Below are 21,017 nucleotides of genomic sequence, written 5' to 3' on the forward strand. Positions count from 1 at the left end.
GCCTTGTGGCCGCAGGAAACTAAAATAAATGAAATTACTCTATGTACTTTCTTGGAGAGAGTACCATAGAGTTATCAATAAGAAACTTTAAGTCACAAAAAAAGCATTAGATTAGGTTAAAATTCTATAATGTGATTTAAAGGGGAGAAATATGTGAATATTTGAATTGTTAAAAAGTTTGTTCATGTTATTTAAATGAAAGATGGCACAGAGAGAAATCATCATGACATTTAGGTTCCACTGGACACATTTTTAAACATGTTATAACACTCTTACTTTAAAATGTCAGCATTCACAGCATGTTGTAAATGATATTCTTTGCGATTACTCAGACTTATAATAAAAAAATTTACATGTCAACCTAAATATACAAAAATGGATATGCAATTTTCTAAACTTCTTTTGGAGGTTATGTGAATAAAAATGAGTCAGTAACCTCTACCCTAATAAGTATGGGTGAAGTTCTACAGGGGGACATTTAGTTGGAATATCAGAAGAAGATTGAAGTGGTCCTTCACCGAGCCAACTCATGTGTCCACAAGTCCCAGTATAAGTGCTACCTCCTTTCTGAGCCTTTTCTGACACCTTCTGGAGGAGCAAATCTCTTTACCTTGTACCCCTGGAGTACTGCATGCAGAAGGCCAACTCCTGTCTCCTGTTACACAACTATTTGCCTGCTTGCATATCTGTGCAAATGAGCTTTGAACTTTTGGGAAGTAGGAGCAAGTTTCACTCATCTCCAGCATGGTAGTGGACATTCTAAATAGATGAGCAAATATACTAACGCATGTATATTACAGAGATCACACAAAAGAACTAGAGGAACTTGAGTCAATTATGTCTGATTCTCTAGGAAATTGGAACATTAAGACTAAAATACTGAACACCACTGCTGCATTTTTCATCTCTGACTAATCCTCTTGCACTTTATTTGTTCTGAAGGCCTTTCAACTCACTAGAAAGTAGAAATGCACTAATCTTGCTGGGTACAGGGGCACATGCCTGTAATCCCAGTGGCTGGAGAGGCTGAGACAGGGAGCATCGCAAGTTCAAAGCCAGCCTCAGCAACTTAGTGAGGCCCTTAGCAACTCTGAGAGACCCTGTCTCAAAATTTTGATTCAGTGGTTTAGTGACCCTGGGTTCAATCCCTGGTTCAAAAAAAAATTATTAACTATGCTAATCTGACTTGAGGTGCCAGTGTCAGGCTATTTCACCTCAATTATTTAAAATACATTATTTTCTTCAAAACACATCATAAAGCTTAACATGATTGGATCAAGGACACATTTTTAAATGTCATGTCAGCATTTTCACCTTCAATGTTCCAATTCATAGTAACATGGGTTCTCCAATCTTGATGAATTATGGGCTTGTCAACTTCTAGTCACTTCATGTGATTCCTCCCTTTCTTCAGCCATCTCTGCCTGGCCACCTGCCATAGTCCTCTTTGGGCTCTTGCTTGTTCAGATTTTACATATTTTCAAGGGCAGCAAAGACCTTGTGACTAACTCTATTTCAACCCCTGTTCCTTCCAGCTCTACCACAGTCCCTAATAATAAAAATTCTTACCAACAGTGATGATTTAGTCTCTCTTATATTGTCCTCTGTCTTCCAGAGTTCTTTAGGAACAGGGACCATATTCACATACAGCTTCTGTTACCTATGTGGGCCAATACAGTGTTGGGCACACAGCAAAAATTCCTTAAAACCTAAGTTGTTTTTCTTGTTGTTTTTTAACAAGGGATTGAACCCAGGGGCACTTAACCACTGAGCAACATCCTCAGTTGATTTTTCACTTTGAGACAGAGTCTCACTTAGTTGCTCAGAGCCTCACTAAGTTCCTGAGGCAGGCTTTGAACTTACGATTCTCCTGCCTCAGTCTCCTGAGCTGCTGGGATTACAGGTGTGCAACACTGCACCTGTTAAAACCTGAGATTTAATTAAATAAAAGTAGCATGCTCTCAAATCTCACCTGAGACCACTCCATAGCGATCCACTTGGGGCAATCAAATAGGTTGCAGGTCTGCATAACCTTGGGCTTGGGTGCATACATGCACTTCCATTCTTCCACTTGCAGTATCTCTGCATGCATGGACTCCTCCACACACACAAAGCTCCGTCTCTGGATCCCTCCTCCACAGGACACAGAACATGCAGTCCAAGGATTATGTTCCCAGCTCAAAAGCAAACAAATAAAAATACATTATTTTTTGTTGTTTGTTCATTTCAAGTTTGCAAAAGTGGGTGCAAAAAGTATGGCCTCAAGGTGTCAGTTTGCTCAGCTAAAAAACCATGAGACCTGGAGTCAAGATGTTAATCATAACTACCACACAGTCTGTAGACACAAGAAACTTATCTCCTCTGTACTTATAGGTTTCTGCCAAATGAGAATAATACACTTGCCCTATTTACTTTCAGGGGGCCATTGTGAGAATTTGATTAAATTTTAAATGATCCTTTTAAATTCTCAACTATAAACCAATGGACCATATTATTAGAGATTCACAGAAACTCAAAGTCAGAAAGAATCACGCTAGTCATCTAAGTGTCAAAGGGGATTCAAATTTCTGACCAATTGCAATGCTTGAGCTCCTTCTCTGATACCAGTCATCCAAGACATGCTTGATGCCACCAGTAATGAGAAACATCACCTTTTCAGGCAGCCTATTCCATCTAATTCTTACAAAGATCCTTCTTATTACTGAGGTGAAATCTGTTTCCCCTTAGCTCTGAAAAGATCTAATTTCTGTCCCTGGTACACTGCAGGCTACTGCTACAGAGGCTACAAATACTTGAAAATTACTTAGAGTAAATTACAAAAAGGAAAAGGAAGCATAGAACTCACCGAGGGAGAGGTTGAAAGTGGTCATAGGGCATAATCTCTTTAAAGCCATCACTACAAATAAACCATTGAGAGAATATCATTTCTAAATCAACACATTTATTAAGTAATACAGAATTTGATATTGCAAGAGACAGGACTCTTTCAAATTGAAAGCTAGAAATGCCAGGGAGTAAACAAGGACAGGGTAGGGACGAAGAGCTTGAGAAGAAGATTTACATTAAACAGGGATGAGAGGTGGGAGGGAAAGGGAGTGAGAAGGGAAATTGCATGGAAATGGAAGGCGATCCTCAGGGATATACAAAATGTCATACAAGAGGAAAGGAGGGGTAAGACAAGATAATACAAATGGAAGAAATGATTTACAGTAGAAGGGGTAGAGAGAGAAAAGGGGAGGGGAGGGGAGGGGAGGGGAGGGGAGGGGGGATAGTAGAGAATAGGACAGACAGCAGAATACATCAGACACTAGAAAGGCATTATGTCAATCAATGGAAGGGAAACTGATGTGATGCAGCAATTTGTATACGGGGTAAAAGGGGGAGTTCATAATCCACGTGAATCAAACCGTGTAATATGATGTATTAAGAACTATGTAATGTTATGAACGACCAATAAAAAAAAAAGAAAATGTAAAAAATAAAAAAAAAAAAAGAAATGCCAAATGTTATGAAACCATTCACAAAACTTTGACCATCCTCTCTCTCTCTCTCTCTCTCTCTCTCTCTCTCTCTCTCTCTCTCTCTCAGAATTGGACCCATGGAAATTCTACCACTGAGCTACACATCCCTGGTTTATTCATTCATTTATTTATTTTGAGGCAGGTTTCTCTGCTTTGCCCACACTGGCCTTGAATTTATAATCCTTCTGTCTCAGCTTCCCAATTCACTGGGGTTTTAGTCATGTGCCACAGTGCCTAGAAGTCACCATATCTTTAATTTTCAGGAATGACTCTAACACAAACTATCCCCAGTTGTACGTGAAAACATAAAAAAAATTGAACTAGTGATATATTAATCAAAGGGTGAAATTATCTTGGATAAATCTAGTCCTTCTCATGGTCATTATAATAAGATATATTAATGATAAAACATGCAGTAATGTTAGTAGAATCTTCAAAACAGTTTTATCTCACAGAGCTTGTCCTTTGAAAGATCTCTATCATTAAGTATGTTCAATCAGGATTACAGGGAACGGGCAGGCAGCAATAGGAAATGAAATCCACTGAGAAGGCTTCCTTTTCCACTTGTACACTTTTGCCCTAGCCAGCTGGCATATATCTGGGGGATTCTGGGACTTGACACTGCACTGTTATTTTAAGATACTGTAGTGCAGCCAGGAAACTTCCCCAGGCAATCCAAGTCAGCAGGTACTAAATTATGCAACAGGACAGTTGATGCACAGCTTTTCTGCTTTGGCATTAAAACTTTTTGCTCCTTTGCACAATGCATTATTTATACTGAATCTCGTGTGAGCACTTCAAAAGTCAAAATGTGGTAATGGGTGACCCAGTTTCATGGCTAACTTTCGAGGGAAAGATATTTTATGACTGACCTATGGACTAGGCATTTCACTTGAATAAAGATATCTTTAATATTGGATACGCAGGAGATGCTCAAGAAGGTTCATTATAAAGAGCTTAATGGACACATAATCCCACAGTGAGAGAGCCTGCCTGAATGACTAGGTTGACAAATGTGTCCTAATTCCCACTGACCATGTTTACAAATATAAATGCAGCCATTGTGTGTTCAAAGTCAGGAAATGGAAAAATTTTGTCCTTCAAGAACTAATCAGTCCCAGTGACAGTTGATTCATTTATTTTAAAAGCAAAAAGGGTGTGGGCAGTTTGACAAACCTTGACGGGCAAGGATCCATGCTGCATTCCTTCAATTTTGGTTTGGGTTTTACATTTTCAGGGTAGTAATGGCAATAGTGGTCAGGAACCACTCTCTTCAAGCGGATATCCACACACTCAGCAGAGTTGAGCTGATAACCTAAAGATGTAGAAGAGGAAAGGCTAGAAACTATGTCTGTGTCATGATGGCTGGCAAAGTTACCACTTGCCACACACTTCTTCCTCTTTAAGAAACTGGGTGGTTTTCAACTCTGGCTACATAAAGAACCACATCAGGACTTTGGCTGTACCCCAGAGCTCAGGTCCCTTGGTGATCCAATTCAGTCAGGAGCACTGAAGTTGGGAAACAGGGAGTCAGTACTCTTTAAAAAAATTATCAGGTTTCTCTAAGATGACTAAAATGTGTGTCCAAAACTGAGAACAACTACTAGAGTGGTTCTCTAAGTAAGAAGTAAAGATGGTCTCCTTTTAAGAAGTGTTTAGCCCTCAGGTGCAGTTTCTTCCTTCCTCCTCCTCCTCCACCTCCTCCTCATGGCCCTGGGCACAGGCCCTCTCTTTTGTTTCCTTGTATTTTCCTTTCTTCCCCTATTGCACTTCCATTCTGATATCCCCCTCCCCTGATATGCTGATATCTTCTCCCCCTCCCCTGATATCCTGATTTAGTTTTTAGGTGTCTTTAAATATATACAACTGTCTTCAATAATGTTGTTTTGTGAGAATCTGTTTTTAACTTAATTGATAATGTGTTTTAAATCTTGTTCCATTTTCTACTTTTTTTTTCACTCAACATGTTTTTGAGAACTACCTTTCTTCTAGTTTGTTGCTGTGTGGAATATTTCTGTAATTGATATTCCACTGTTTGCATCTACCATATTTCACTCATCTTCTGCCCTGAGATAGTCAGGGCACCTCCACTGTCAATAGCCTTCCAACTGGAGAAGAAAGCACTGGTTAACACAAGAAGGAATAAACTTTATCTCTCTATACCCTCCCCCAACCCTGCCTCACAAGTTTTCAAAGGGGAAGGAATGAACACTAATTCCTAATTCTATTAAATCCAATTTTTCTTTGAGGAAAGTTAACATTCCACGTACAGGAGTGCTGAAAATTTTAAAAAACAACTCACAGAAGGACACTTTCCTTTCGGGAAAGAGCCAACTCCAGGTCTCCTGTCACTACATAAATACAAAGGAAAGTTAAATATTTTTTATTTTTTAAGTGATTTTTTTCAAACTAGAATGAGCCCTTAAAAAAATTAAAAAACAGGGGCTGGGGATGTGGCTCAAGTGGTAGCCCGATCGCCGGGCATGCGCAGGGCACTGGGTTCAATCCTAAGCACCACATAAAAATAAAATAAAGATGCTGTGTCCACCGAAAACTAAAAAATGAATATTAAAAAATTCTCTCTCTCTATCTCTCTCTCTCTCTCTCAGAAATAAAAAATAAAGAAAGAAGCCCCTATAGCTAAGCTAATGTTAAACTCTCAGTTTCTATGCATTAGTCTGATGTTCTAAAAATACATTTAAAGTCCCCATTGTCGAGAGGAATCTGATTTTATAAACCACTAGACAGATTTCTACAAGACATGGCTTGGACATAAGCTGAGTAAAGAGGACAGACTGGTATGCATTATGAAAAAGCAAGGTCGAAACCACAAGAATGAAAATCCAAATGGAGTCAATAAAATGTTCCCCGGGTGCCAGTATTTGCCATAAAATCCACAATATCAGATGGCATTGGCAATCCTGGTACTTGCTAGAGAATGATCTCAGGTGTCCTCTTTAGATAATCACAAACAAGACCAAGCAAGTTCATCCAAGTACCTGTGGTACTGCAGAGACCAATGAACTAATTTTCTTGATGATCCCCAAATCTCCGAAATGCCATTCACACAAATCATGTAGATTCAATTACTAATATAATTAAATTTTGGTAATGCTTTCCTTGTGGGTTTTATGTGCATGTTTTTACTTCCCCCAAAACAAGTACAGAATGAGATTACAGCTCCTTGAGTCAGAGAAAATCTTTCTCCTAAATGGAAACATACTTCTAAAGAGAGATGGGGGACAGACAGGTGTTTCTAATTTGGGGAAGAGAATTAGTTTTCCTCTTTAATTTTATTGCCATTTAAAGATAACTAAAAGCAAGGAAATAAGGCAGATTGTCTTGGTACTGCAAATAAATGCAATAAAATTCTTCCAGGGCAGAAAACAGCAGGCGCTGCCCAACATGGCAGCCTAAATCTCTGTTCTTTCACCTGCCACTATATTTGAAGAGGACCTAGCTGGTGGGCGCTCCCTTGCCCATCTACAGTTCCAGCAGGACTCCCTTTCTGTGGACACCAAAGTGTGAGAAACACCTGTTCTCCTGCCAAGACTTTAATCAACTTAACTAAGCTGGATCCTATTATAAAATATCTTATGGGTCTAAATGGGAATGTCTCTCTGAATGATGTGTGTGAGGGATAAAAAATAAGAAATGGATGTTGTTTAACTGCAAAGTAAGAGTAGAAAAAGCTCCCACCATCTCTGCTCTCATTTGGGGGTTTCTTTCTTCCCAGAAACTGTGGTGTACCTGTGTCTAAGGCAATGGAATTCAGCTTCTGAGAGTAATGTACTACTTGGTGTCTATAGTCTGTCCCACTCACTGTAGGCTAGGCTCTCCACCATGACTGTTGAGTTGTGTGCATACACATCACTCAACAACAGCATGATCTGAGAATGCTGAGGTGGGGACATCCAAGGATCAGCACATTTTACACACTTTAGACAATATTTTAGGTTGATATTCTGACATAACAAATATTTTCTGAACACTTACTAAGTGCCAGGCCCTGACCTATGTTCCTTGGCATGCATCTTCTCATTTTGTCTTGCAAAGTGCTATAAGGGACACAGTCTTATTTACAGGTGAGAAATTGAGGCTCAAAGATGTCTCAGAGCTAATCAGTGGTGAGGCCTAAAAATTAACCCACATCCTTAACTTTACAGACCATGTTGCCTCTTCATATGAACTCTTGTGTGCAAATTTTTTTTAAATATTTATTTTTTAGTTTTAGGTGGAACAATTATCTTTATTTTATTTTTATGTGGTGCTGAGGATCAAACCCAGTGCCTCACATGTGCTAGGCAAGCACTCTACCACTTGAGCCACAACCCCAGCCCATGTGCAAATTTAAAAATATATATATATTTTTAGTTGTAAGTGGACAAAATACCTTTATTTTATTTAATTTTATATGGTGCTGAGGATCAAACCCAGTGCCTCATACATGTGAGGCACGCATTCTACCACTAAGCTACAACCCCAACCCCTCACACAAAAATTTTGAAGAACTGGACTGGCCCCCAAATTTCTGACCCCTGTATAGAGAGACTCATTGGGTTTTTCCAGTTTAAAGTCTCAATTCCAAACAGTGTTCTCCCTCAATCAACTTTGAGAGAGATCAAATGTTTCTAAGAATTTCCCCTAGAGCTTACGGGAGAGTCACTGACTCAAAAGATCTAAAGGAACTTTGCTTCATAAAAATGCTTAGCATGTTCAACAAAATTCAAAAGAAATTGAAAATAAACTGAGAGACTGTTTGGGCTGGCAGGAATTTGAAGATTATCTACTCCGCTGCTATGTTTTCATTGTGTTGATTTTTGTGATTGAGGTCTATGGTAAGAGATAATCATTGTCTACTTCAGGTAGTAAAATAAAATTATTTTTGTAAATATGTTTACATTAAAAAATTTATTTAAAGAAAACTCCTTGAATGAATAGTAATGCAGGGGGAAAACAGGTATGTCAAACATAGTCATGTTAATTTGGCTACAGCTGCTTTCCAGAGACACTGCTTTATAGAGGTGGTTCTCAAAATGCAGAGTAACCATAATCCCCGGTGGGGGCTTGGCTGGTAAGAGTGGGCTGGACCCATCCTCAGCATTTCTGACTGGGTGTGACCCAAGAGTTTGTATGTCTAATAAGTTCCTGGGAGATGCTGATGCTGCTAGTCCAGGGACCTGACCCAAGAATGACTCCTGTAGAATCATGATCAAGTGGTCAATTACCCCTTGCCTGACCCAAGGAAGAACTATCTGGTCACTGAGGAGGCTCACTTTCTACTTGCATTCTAGGCCCCCCATTTAGTCCACAGAAGGCACCTCATTTAATACCTAAGGACCCAAGCTCCTGCTGAAGTCTGCACTGCCCAGTACTCCCCAAAAAGTGGCTACCTCCTCATTTCAGGGGAACCTAACTCCCAGATGAGAGAGCTGACTTGCATACTCATGGGAACCTGACATTGATGGAGGAGCCTCCTCAATATACCTGTAGTTCAAAGGAGAGAGGCCAGACTTCAGTTCTGACTTGTGAGTGACTTTTTGAGCGAGTTGAAAACTTGGAGGGAAAAAGTGATTTGGAGCTGAGCTTAGACAAAGAAGCAGGATTTATTCTAGCTCTTCTAACAGGACCATGCCTGAACTGTGTACCCTGACGTGGTGTCAGGTATAATAGATGCTCAGGGGGCACAGTCATTACAGCATGACTCTGGCATCAGGCAGAGCTGAACTCAGACCCCTGCTGACCTGTTCACTAGCAGAACATTCTTGGGTGATTTCTTGACCCTTTCTATGTTTCAGTTTGCTTATACATAACACAGGCATAAAACAGACCTTCCTTAAAGTGTTCTACAGAACAAACATGATGATGATGTACGTGGCACAGAGCTTGACACATCATCCAGCGCTCTGTCTGGAACTCTTAGGGGAAACATCACAAAGTCCCCTGCTTGGCATTCATTTAGAACCATTTTCTCTTTGGTATAAAAGCTCAGACCAGAAAAAGAGTATTTATGATGGCTCTGGCTCTTTCCTTCTTTGCTTCGGGGAGTCATTGCTTCACCATGGTAAGGAGACTGTTATCTACAGAAAAGCCACTTCTTCTGTGCATGTATGTGGAGCCCTCAATTATAAATGCACCCAAATCACCTTCAACTCTAAAAACTAAGTGGACAATAAGCAGAATTTTCCCTTATCTCTCAGGAAAGACCCTTTCTCTTTTTACAAAGTTTATACTATCACAAGAAGAGATAAAATAGAAAACTAATGTTAGAACCAACATGTCCATTAGCTTGTCATGGCTGGGGCAGTCACTCCATCTCTGTATTTCTCAGTTTTTCCATAGAAACTTAAAAAAAATAATACATGCTCTTTGGGTTTGTACATGTTATTGCCACTATGTTAATGCAGAAGGTAAAATTATTAGATTTGGGGAGCTATAGCCTAATCAATAAATTCATCCATTTGATGGATTAATTATTTGAAAAGATGACTATATGGCAACTATAGGCAGGTGAGGTGTGACTGGAGAAAGTGGATCTCTGGGGATGTGCCCTTGGGGATTATATCTTATTCCCCTGGGGTCTTCCTTCTCTCTCTCTTTTCCTGTCTTCCACAGTTGTTTTCCTCCACATACCCTTCTGCCATGATGGTCTGCCTCACCTTGGGCCCAGACCCAAGCAGTTGGCCAACTATGGACTAAATCTCTGAAACTGTGAGCTCAAAATAAACTTCCCCTCCTCAGAGTTGTTTTTGTCAGGTATTTTGATCACAGTGATTTCAAGATCATTAAAACATGTGCTTTACCGTCACTGACGAAGAGAGCCCACGTAACATGTCCCCAGCTTTTGTCTAAAAGTAAAAGGCATTTTCCAGATTCACCTTACTTCAGAAGCTAAGGCAAATGCATATTCATTAACAGTATGGTACTTAGGCTACTGAATAAAGTGCTGTGTGATTAGCCATCTTTCATGATCACACAGATTTAAAAGTCAAAAATGCACATGTGTAATTTCCAACTTTGAGCTGGAAATATTCACGAACAAAGTCTGTGCCTCACCTCCTCCACATGTCACTGTGCAGGGAAAGAAGTCGGTTTGTCTCCATTGATGGCTGATGGGCTGGTAAAAGAAGAACTGGACCACACTGTCTTTGGCCACAGTGTACCTGGTCTGGACAGAGAGAACTGTGATACACATTTGCATACAGTGAGCTGGTGTTGTCCATGCCTTTCAGACCCCACAAGTGTCACAACACACTTTGATACATGAGGAGTGCAAGGATTTTAAGATATAATAGCATTTCAGTTAGACTTGTCATAAATGGAAGCCAAGGAAATTCTCAACAAATCCCTTTGGAGTCATTTTTCCAGATCATTCCATGCCTGAAAGTGGATTCACAAAAAATATATGTGGCCTTGCTTCTTTAATTTAAATTTTTCCTTTTTATGTTTTAGAACATTTGATTTTAATTCCCAAGATGACAGAGATTGAGACTTACTGTGGGTTTGCTCACAACAAAGCACATGACTAGGATTCTTTTTGTGGTTGTTGTTCTTATTAATTATCCATGACAGTAGAATGGTTTTGACATATTATACATATAAGGAGTATAACTTCCCATTTTCCTGGTTGTGTATAATGTGGAATTACATTGGTTGTGTATTCATATATACATATAGAAAAGTAATATCCCATTCATTCTACTATCTTACATGACTAGGATTCTTACATTTTACATAGTAACATCTTTAAGCAGTTTCTTCTGAAAAATCCTTCTAAAAGCACAACTGCAGAAACTCTGCTCACTGTAGTAGTGTCTGGTTAAAGGGAAGGGGCCAGGACAAGAGCAGGCAGTTGTACACAAAAGTGAATTTACTCTCAGATGTTTTTCTCAAGCAGCACATTGTCTCCTTACTTTTTTCTTCTCTTCCCCACTGATCAAACAAATGCACAAACTGAGGGGAACTTCCAGGGTGGAGCATAAAGAGAAAAAAAGAAGGAAAACAAATCAAGCTCATAGGAGACAGGTCCAGAAAATTCCACACATACAGGGAGTTCAAGATCACACACTTGAAAATTGCAGAGAAGAGATTCTATGTGTTGTCACCACAGAAAAATAAAGAGTAGTGAGGTAATATATATGCTAATTAGCTCTAATCATTCCACAATGTACACATCTTTCAAAACATGTTGTACACCATAACTACATACAACTTTTATCAACTAGGAAACATTTCAGAATATCAACATATTAGAAAAATCTGAAAATGAAACTGGTTAAAAAAACCAAGAGATTAAATTTTAATGGGAAAATATAGCAATAAATATAATTTAGGGCTGAGACTGTAAAATAATTTAGGGCTGGGCACTCAGTGATAAAGCTCCTGCCTTGCATGTCTGGGGCACTGGGTTCAATCCTCAGCACCAGATAAAAATAAATAAACAAACATATTGTGTCCATCCACAACTAAAAAAAATTTTAAAAAAGAATAATTTAAAAAGAATGTTCCATGACATGAGAAAATATTCATACTATAGTTAGTGTAAAAATTAATTTAGAAAAAAGAAAAATTTTAAAGAAAATTTAAAAAGATTATAAAAAACACTAAAGTATCTCTTTTTTTAAAAAGATGGAGATAATAAAATAACAAAGAGGCAATATTTTGTTATAAAATTGCTAAGACTTTCCTAGACCTTAAAAGAAGATAACGCTCTTCTTTATTTTCAGAATTCTTATTGCGTTCTAAACATACATTTAGAAAATAAAAGAAGGATAAAGAAAAAAACCTTAAAATTATCAAAAAGAAGAAAAATGATTACCTACAAAGGAAGTATTAGATTTCTCACAAGCAATACTAGAGGCAAGACAAGAAAATCATATTTTCAAAGTGATGAGGGACAAGAGTTTTGGATCCAGCATTCTATAATCAAATTATTAATCAATAGTCAATTATCCATCTATAATCAAAATTTCAATAATTAATAAGTGCAATAAAGATGTTTTCAGACATAAAATGACTCTGAAACTTTACCATCCAGAGACACTAGAAATAGAAAGAAATACTACAAGGGATGTAATGAATAAGAACTAAGACAAATACAGAAGAAATTTGTTAGATACAAGAAGCAACAGTGTGAAATAAAACAGTAAAGCTTATAGGTAAATCTAAATAAAGTTTGATTGAAAAAAATAAATTTGATATATTAATTGTAAAATAGCATAAAAGTTCTAGACTTGATATGTGTATGGAAGAAGGGAAGGTCAGGGTTGCAGTAACAGGATGGCTACAGCAGAGGGTTACAGAGACAGAAACACACCAAGGTGTTTTGCTGCTGACTGTTGCAGAACGACTTGTTTCTGATGAATTCTCCTGTAGAGAATAAGTAAAAATACTGCATAGAATATTTTCAAATGTATTTTAAGGCATCAGGGAACTACCATGCTAGTGAAGATATGCAGGGTTAAGATCTCAGACATGAAAAAAGCCCAGAAACGTGAGCACATTTGGCACTAGGTTTGGCACCACCTTTCAACTTGAGGCATTTTCCAGTTTGCAAGTGGTGACTGAGAGGCTGAGAAACTGTGCAGACCTGTCATCAGATTAATGGATCTGGGGAGGCAAAAACTGGAGCCCATGACCTGCCAAGGTGAGGGGAATAAGTAAATACCCCAGGCTCACAGCTGGGATCCAAGAAGGCTCTGTTGTAGGAATAAAAGCAAACTGGATAGCCTCAGAAATTTAGCAAGACCCTGTCTCAAAATAAAAACTAAAAAGGGAAGGAGATGTAGCTAAGTGGTAAAGTACCCCTGGGTTTAATGCCCAGTACAAAAAAAAAAAAAAAGAAACTGAATATAGACCAACTTTGAAAGGGAATGAAGCCCAGGTTCAAATTATTTCAATTCCTTGTTAGATGAAGGCGATTGGCTCCTAACCTAGCTGTCTTCTAGAAGCAAAAAATAGTCCAGACACAAACTGTATCTATAATCTTTCATCTAAAATATGCAACACAGACTTTAAAAATAACAAGGCATATGAAAATAAAGTTTAAAACTGAGAAAAGAATATGGAGAAAAGAATTTAAAATTACAGGAAATCTAGATATTGGCAGTAAATAACAGAAACCTAAAACTTAAGTATGGCACTATTACCCCCTCCCCACCTAAGCCTTGGCTTCACATCTTTGTTTCTTTGCTGGAGAACCCTAGCAACATCTCATGCTGCTCCCATGGTCATAAAACATCAGTGTTGGAACATAGCTTTTGCCTTGGGCTCTGTTTGAGAGAATCTGAACTAAGATTCTAAAAGTACAATCATCTAAATAAATATCTCAAAGGATGGATTTAATAGATTAGACCAGAGTTTGTCAAATAGTTTCTTAAAGAGACAGACAGTGATCATTTTAGGTCTTCAGGTTATATGGTGGCTTCTGTTACAACTTATCAGCTCTGCTGATGTAGTGCAAAAGTAGCCATAGACAACAAGTAAACAAATGGGGGTGGCTGTCTTCTAATAAAACTTTATTTACAAAATCAAGTAGATAGCTTGCTACTCATATTCCACTGACCCTTGGATTAGACACACAGGAGAGGAGAATTGTAAGGTAACATATATGAAGAAAGCAGAAATTATACATAAAGATGAAAATATAATCGCAGTCCTAGAAACAGAAGAAAAAGCTTGGGACACAAGCTAATCTTCCAAAACTGATGGCAGATATTTAGCCATGGATTTATGTGACACATGGACCTCAAACTGAAGAAACCCACTAATTACACCATAGTCAAATTGATGAAAACAACAGCAAAAAAAAAAAAAAAAAACAGAAACCACTTAAACTCAGACAAAGAAAAAAGACACATTACCTTCTAAGGAACAAAAATTAGACTGATAGCTGACTTCTCAACAGAATAAATGAAAGCCAGAAGACAATGAAGAGATATCTTCAAAGCGCTGAAAGAAAATAGTTTCATAATGATAAAAGGTTCAAATCACTAGGAAGATGAAATGATTCTAAAGTTGAATGTACCTAAAAATCTAGCCTCAAAATAATAATGCAAAAGTTGCATGAATTAAAATAAAATTAGGTAAAATGTACATGGTGGTGGTGTTATTATAAAATAAAGATATTTTATCTTACAGATAAAAATCTGTAAGCCTACAATTTTATTTTATTTTTTAACTTTATTTTATTTATTTTTATGTGGTGCTGAGGATAGAACCCAGGGCCTCACGTGCTAGGCAAGTGCTCTACCATTGAACCACAACCCCAGCCCAAGCTTAAAATTTTAAATAGAACAATTAATAAACATGGCCTGACATATGTAGAACCCTATATTCAACAATGGAGGACTACACATCATAGTCATCCAAAATTCACTATTCTGAGCCAAAATAAAGTTTTAACAAATTTTAGAAGATTTAAATAATATGAGTATGTTCTTTCACTAACAATAGAATTAAGCTACAAAATAAAATTATTAGGAAATACCCACATGCTTGGATGTTATATTCTAAATAACTCATAAGATAAGGAATATATTACTAAGAAATTTATAATATAACTGAATAATTGATGAAATATTTTATACAAACATGTGAAAATAAATATAAAGTATATACTCTGATTTCACAGAGAAATTTAAAGATTTAAGGGGTACATGTTATAAGAAAAAAGGATTAAAAATGTAAATATTTATCTCAAGAAGTAAGAAAAATAACAGTATATTTAATCTACATAAAGTAGAAGAATAGAAATAATAAAGACAAGAACAGACATTTACTATATAGAAAGAAAACCACATAAAAGAGAGCTACAAAAGAAAAAGTTGTTACTATCAAAAGTGTAATAAAATTGATAAGCCTCCAACATGACTACTCCAGGAACAGAGAGAATAAGAACAAATAACTGATATCAGGAATAAGTAAAAGGACTCACTATAAATTCTCTGATGCAGTGAACAGATAAGAGGATAGTAAGAAAAAAATTACCGAGGCTAATAACTTATAAAATGTTGGAATAGACAATCTCCTTCAAATAATACTGACTTAGAAGAAATTTTAAAATCTGAAAGTTCTGTCTTTTGAAAGCACTGGATATATTAATCTAAATATTTCCTGGTTAACATTTCCAAACATTTAAAGAAAAAATAACACCAATATTATACAAACTATTACAGAGAATAAGGAAGGAATACTTTTCTACTAGTTTTATAAAACCAGTATATATAAAATTAATACCAAGACCTTAAAAAAAGTAAGAAAACAAACACCCTGAACATAGTACTAAAAATCCTCCAAATACAAAAAACTTTAAATAAAATAATTTAAAATCACATCTAGTGATGTATAAAAGGAGGTTCATTTTTATAACTAATAGACTAATAAATACTAATAATGAATTCTAGTAGAAAAGAGTGGATTTATAACAAGCAGCATAGTTGGTTAGCATTTGAAAAGTCACTATGCATTATAGAAAAATGGAAAAAAAGAGAAAACCATACGATCATCTTAAAACATATGGAAAAAGCATGTGACACAATTCCACACTTGTATATTAGAATAAAGCCAATTTCTTTTTTTTTTAAAGAGGGGAAGCTTTTTTTAAAAAAAAAAATGCCTTTATTTTTATTTATTTATTTTTATGTGATGCTGAGTATTGAACCCAGTGTCTCACACATGCTAGGCAAGTGCTATTACCACTGAGCTCCAACCCCAGCCCCACAAATTTATTTCATCAAGTAAAATATCTACAAAAACTGCTACAGCAAACATCATATATAATGTGAATTTTAGAGAACGTTGCTTCTGAAATGAGAAGCATGATGAGGATACTTGCTGTCACCACTTCTTTTTTTAGAATATTTTTTTAGTAGCTGGACACAATACCTTTATTTTCTTTATTTTTATGTAGTGCTGAGGATTGAACCCAGTGTCTCGCACCTGCTAGGCAAGTGCTGTACCACTGAGCCACAACCTCAGCCCCTGCTGTCACCACTTCTAATTCAAAATTGTATCAGATGTTTTAAATAGTACAATAAAGGAAGAAAAAGAAATAAAACATATAATGAGGGGGCTGGGATTGTGGCTCAGCGGTAGAGCACTCGCCTAGCACCGGCAGGACCCAGGTTCAAGCCTCAGCACCACATAAAAAAAAAGGCATTGTGTTGTGTCCACCTATACCTAAAAAAACAAACATTTAAAAAAATATATAATGACTAAAAAAGTAAAAAACAAAACTCTCATTATTTGCTGAGGTCACATATACATGTATATAATTCAAAAGAATCCACAAACTAATAGTAATAATAATATAGTAAGAATACAATATCAATATAAAAATAGTAGACATTTATCCTCCCCAAATAAATACACAGAAAATGAGAAAAAAGTATTTCACTTATAACATCAAAATAACAAACACCTAGGAATAAATTTAATAAAAATATGTAAGACATATCCATTGAAAATTATAAGCATTATTGAGAGAAATTTAAAAATAATCCTTAAAAATGTATGAATATACCATATTTATGGATTGAAAGAGTTGATTTTGGAAATGTATCCGTTTTTTCCAAACTGACCTGTGGATTTAATGTAATCTCAATCAAAATCCAACAGAATTTTATAAATTTTATAAACTGATAAGCTGATTTCAATTTGATATGATAATGCAGAGTCAAGAAGAGCAAAGATAACCTCAAGAACAAAGCTGAAGAATTTATACCACCAGACATTAAGAGTGCTTTAATGTTATCATAGATAAACCACAATACTATTGGGACAAAAGACAAATAGATTCATGAAACAAAGTGGAGTCCATAAATATATCCACACATTCTAGTTGCTAGATTTAAGACAAACAGGGGTAGGACCAACCTGATGTCTGTGTGTTAACTAAATAGACACATGGGGAAAAAACCAAAACACTGATTCTACTTCACAGCATACACAAAAATTAATTCAAGGTGGATTACAACCCTGAAAGTGAAAAGTAAAACATTTAAACTTCCAGAGGCAAACAAAGAAGAGTAACTTCATTACTCTGGATAAAGTAAAGATTTCTTAATCAGGATACAAATAGCATTAAACATAATATTAAAGATGATGCATAATATTACATATTGACACACAGCACCACAATAAAATTAAGAACTTTGGTATGGAGAAACTGATAGTCCTAAATGGAGAAAAAAAATAAATAAAGACAAATGAATTAGGAATTCCACTCCAGAAGCTAAAGCTACATCATTAAAATAACCCATGTAAAGGGAAATAAAAATACAAATTTCTATAAACAATATTTTTAATTCTAAAATAATAATCAACATAACTAAAATAAAATACTTAGACCTGAGAGACAGTTTTTGTATGGTTTGAACAAAACAAAAATTAGACAAGGAACCAATAAATAAGTTTAAGAATGAAAGAGCACAGTTCCAGGAAGAGTAGAAATGTTATTTGATGATAAGGGAATATTATCATTATATTTTTAAAAATTATGTAAGATGAAATAAGTTGGACACTTCTTTAGAAAACTGTAAATTTGAGCGGCCCCAATTGGAGGAGGGGCAGAGCCGCCGCCCACGCCTGCAAGGTAGGCAGACCTGCGACCGACCAGCAGAACAGGCCCAGTGGCCCGCTGGCGTGGTAGACACATCACCCCAATTGGAGGAAGGGCCCAGCTGCCGCCAGAAAGGTAGGCAGACTGCACGTCCCGGAGAAGGGGCCCAGTGGCCCGCCGGCCTAGTTGAAACATCACCCCAATTGGAGGAGGGGCACAGCCGCCGCCTGCACCTGCAAGGTAGGCAGACCTGCAACCTGGAGAACAGGCCTAGCGGCCCGCCAGCATGGTAGACAGATCACCCCTATTGGAGGAGGAACACAGCCGCTGCCCGCCCTGCAAGGGAGACTTTGCAACTATACAAGAGCAATATAAATATATAGGGGGAAAATTCAATAACACAACAGTTTCACCAAGCAGAAAGAAACGCAAGCAGTATGAAAAGACAAGGAAAGAAAGGACCACAAGCAATGCAGGTCAACTCAACTTTAGAAGAGGTAATATCTGCAGCAGATGGAATGTCAGATAAAGAATTCAGGATATACATGCTTCAGATGATCTGGAGTCTCAAGGAAGACATTAGACAGCAAAATCAGACAATGAAAGATCAAGTCGACAATGAATTACATAAACAAATCCAAGAAGCAAAAGATCAACTATACAGGGAGATAGAGGTTATAAAAAGCAAACAAACAGAAATCCTAGAAATGCAGGAAGCAATAAACCAAATTAAAAACTCAAATGAGAATACTACCAGCAGAGTAGAACACTTAGAAGATAGAACATCAGACAATGAAGACAAAGTATTTCAACTTGAAAAGAACATAGACTGAAGGTGAAAGGTTGGAAAAAATCATATCACTCATATGGACTTCGGAAACAAACAGGAGTGTCCATACTCATATCAAATAAAATAGATTTCAAGCCAAAGTTAATCAAAAGGGATAAAGAGGGACACTACATACTGCTCAAGAGAACCATACACCAACAAGACATAACAATCATAAATATATATGCTCCAAACAATGGTGCAGCTATGTTCATCAAACAAACTCTTCTCAAGTTCAAGAAACAAATAGACCACCATACAATAATTATGGGAGACTTAAACACACCTCTCTCACCACTGGACAGATCTTCCAAACAAAAGTTGAATAAAGAAACTACAGAACTCAATAATATAATTAATAACCTAGACTTAATTGACATATATAGAATATACCACCCAACATCAAGTAGTTACACGTTTTTCTCAGCAGCATATGGATCCTTCTCAAAAATAGATCATATATTATGTCACAGGACAACTCTTAGATATTATGAAGGAGTAGAGATAATACCATGCATCTTATCTGATCATAATGGAATGAAACTGAAAATCAACAATAAAAGAAGGAAGGAAAAATTATGCATCATTTGGAGAATGAACAATAGGTTACTGAATGATCAATGGGTTATAGAAGACATCAAGGAGGAAATTAAAAAATTCTTAGAGATAAATGAAAACACAGACACAACATATCGGAATCCATAGGACACAATGAAAGCAGAAAATTCATTGCTTGGAGTTCATTCCTTAAAAAAAGAAAAAACCAACAAATAAATGATCTCACACTTCATCTCAAAATCCTAGAAAAAGAAGAGCAAAACAACAGCAAAAGAAGTAGAAGGAAAGAAATAATTAAAATCAGAGCTGAAATTAATGAAATCGAAACAAAAGAAACAATTGAAAAAAAATGACAAAACTAAAAGTTGGTTCTTTGAAAAAATAAATAAGATCGACAGACCCTTAGCCATGCTAACTAAGAGAAGAAGAGAGAGAACCCAAATTACTAGCATACGGGATGAAAAAGGCAATATCACAACAGACACTTAAGAAATACAGAAGATAATTAGAAATTATATTGAATCCTTATATTCCAATAAAATAGAAGATAGTGAAGGCATAGATAAATTTCTTAAGTAATATGATCTGCCCAGATTGAGTCAGGAGGATATAGACAACCTAAACAGACCAATATCAATTGAGGAAATAGAAGAAGCCATCAAAAGACTACCAACTAAGAAAAGCCCAGGACCGGATGGGTGTACAGCAGAGTTTTACAAAACCTTTAAAGAAGAACTAATACCAACACTTTTCAAGCTATTTCAGGAAATAGAAAAAGAGGGAGAACTTCCAAATTCATTCTACGAGGCCAACATCACCCTGATTCCTAAACCAGACAAAGACACTTCAAAGAAAGAAAACTACAGACCAATATCTCTAATGAACCTAGATGCAAAAATCCTCAATAAAATTCTGGCGAATTGGATACAAAAACATATCAAAAAAATTGTGCACCATGATCAAGTAGGATTCATTCCTGGGATGCAAGCCTGGTTCAATACACAGAAATCAATAAATGTTATTCACCACATCAATAGACTTAAAGATAAGAACCATATGATCATCTTGATAGATGCAGAAAAAGCACTCGACAAAGTACAGCATCCTTTTATGTTCAAAACTCTAGAAAAACTAGGGATAAAAGGAACATACCTCAATATTGTAAAAGCTATCTATGCTAAGCCTCAGGCTAGCATCATTATGAATGGAGAAAAATTGAAGGCATTCCCTCTAAAATCTGGAACAAGACAGGGATGCCCTCTCTCACCACTTCTGTTCAATATAGTTCTCAAAACACTGGCCAGAGCAATTAGACAGACGAAAGAAATTAAAGGCATAAAAATAGGAAAAGAAGAACTTAAATTATCACTATTTGCAGATGACATGGTTCTATACCTAGCAGACCCAAAAGGGTCTACAAAGAAACTATTAGAGCTAATAAATGAATTCAGCAAAGTGGCAGGATATAAAATCAACACACATAAATCAAAGGCATTCCTGTATATCAGTGACACATCCTCTGAAATGGAAATGAGGAAAACCACTCCAT

The 21,017-nt window shown here is 36.6% G+C and overlaps 1 protein-coding gene across 1 annotated transcript in view; it reads right to left on the reverse strand.

Moving 5' to 3' along the window:
- Adamtsl3 (ADAMTS like 3) overlaps window positions 1-21,017 on the reverse strand; it is a 320,949-nt gene that overhangs the window by 125,231 nt on the left and 174,701 nt on the right. The window contains exons 10-13 of the mRNA XM_026388213.2: window positions 10,578-10,689; window positions 4,698-4,836; window positions 2,846-2,896; window positions 1,973-2,177 (exon numbers count right to left, since the gene is read on the reverse strand). Coding sequence (XP_026243998.2) covers window positions 1,973-2,177; window positions 2,846-2,896; window positions 4,698-4,836; window positions 10,578-10,689 — 507 coding nt within the window. The remainder of the gene's footprint in view (window positions 1-1,972; window positions 2,178-2,845; window positions 2,897-4,697; window positions 4,837-10,577; window positions 10,690-21,017) is intronic.

Source organism: Urocitellus parryii, chromosome 6, assembly GCF_045843805.1.
Source record: "Urocitellus parryii isolate mUroPar1 chromosome 6, mUroPar1.hap1, whole genome shotgun sequence".
NCBI lineage: Eukaryota > Metazoa > Chordata > Mammalia > Rodentia > Sciuridae > Urocitellus > Urocitellus parryii.